Genomic DNA, 969 nt, shown 5'->3' on the forward strand with positions numbered 1-969 from the left:
TGTGGCGGCGGCGGCGGCGGCGGTAGTGGTTGTGGTGGCGGCGGCGGCGGCGGCGGTGGTGGCGGTGGTGTTTGTTTATGCTTTTTTCTTATGCTGCTTTTTTTATTACAGTGTTCCCTCTACTTGGCACCCCAACTACAAAACTACAGCACCTCAAAGAACTGCCAAATACTTGAAGAGAGAGAAGATTGTGAACTTGAAAATATGTCACTTGCTATTCAACTAGCGAGAGTGTGGATACAGAATCACAACAAAGGTATACCACAAACAACAATCCTTCCAGTCGTCAATCTGTTTGCTAGAAATAACAGCTAAATCCCCATTAAGCCAAAGCCTATGCACTTAAAAAGAAAGAAAATAAGGATATCATATGTAATTCAGTTTCACTATTACTGAAACAAAATTATGCAGACATGGATAGGTATAGGCGTGGCTGTGTGAGAGGAAATTTGCTTTTCAGCCACATGATTTCAGCTTCAGTCCCACTGCATGGTACTTTGGGCAAGTGTATTCTATAATAGTCCTATAGCTCTTGACTGACCAAAACCGTATGAGTGGATTTGGCAGATACAAACTGGAAGAAGTTGAGCAGGTTTATTAAAACATAATTATCAGCAACAGAAGCAGTATTAGTGCGAAAAAGCAATTTTTGTATCCAACTTAACATGAATGTTTTGTTGGAACTTTAAATACTGCCTAATATACCTTGAGAGGAAAACCCTACCACCACCACCACCACCACCATTACCATCATCATATAGGTGCAAGGTGTATAAAAACACGCATATTTATATCATTGGCAGATGAGAACCGAGTACATATATATATATATATATATATATATATATATATTATTATTATTATTATTATTATATGTGCATGTGTCTTTGTGTCTTGTTTGTCCCCTGTTCCCATAACTTAGCAGTTCAGCAAAAGTGATTAATAGAATAAGTACCTGGCTTAAAATAT

At 38.4% G+C, this 969-nt stretch overlaps 1 protein-coding gene across 2 annotated transcripts in view; it reads left to right on the forward strand.

Moving 5' to 3' along the window:
* The window catches only part of LOC106873025 (folylpolyglutamate synthase, mitochondrial), a 43,615-nt gene that overhangs the window by 28,068 nt on the left and 14,578 nt on the right, over positions 1-969 (forward strand). For both annotated transcript variants that reach the window (XM_052972957.1, XM_014920225.2), the window contains exon 6: positions 112-256. In XM_052972957.1, coding sequence (XP_052828917.1) covers positions 112-256 — 145 coding nt within the window. The remainder of the gene's footprint in view (positions 1-111; positions 257-969) is intronic.

The sequence above is a fragment of the Octopus bimaculoides genome, chromosome 1, assembly GCF_001194135.2.
Source record: "Octopus bimaculoides isolate UCB-OBI-ISO-001 chromosome 1, ASM119413v2, whole genome shotgun sequence".
Taxonomy (NCBI): domain Eukaryota; kingdom Metazoa; phylum Mollusca; class Cephalopoda; order Octopoda; family Octopodidae; genus Octopus; species Octopus bimaculoides.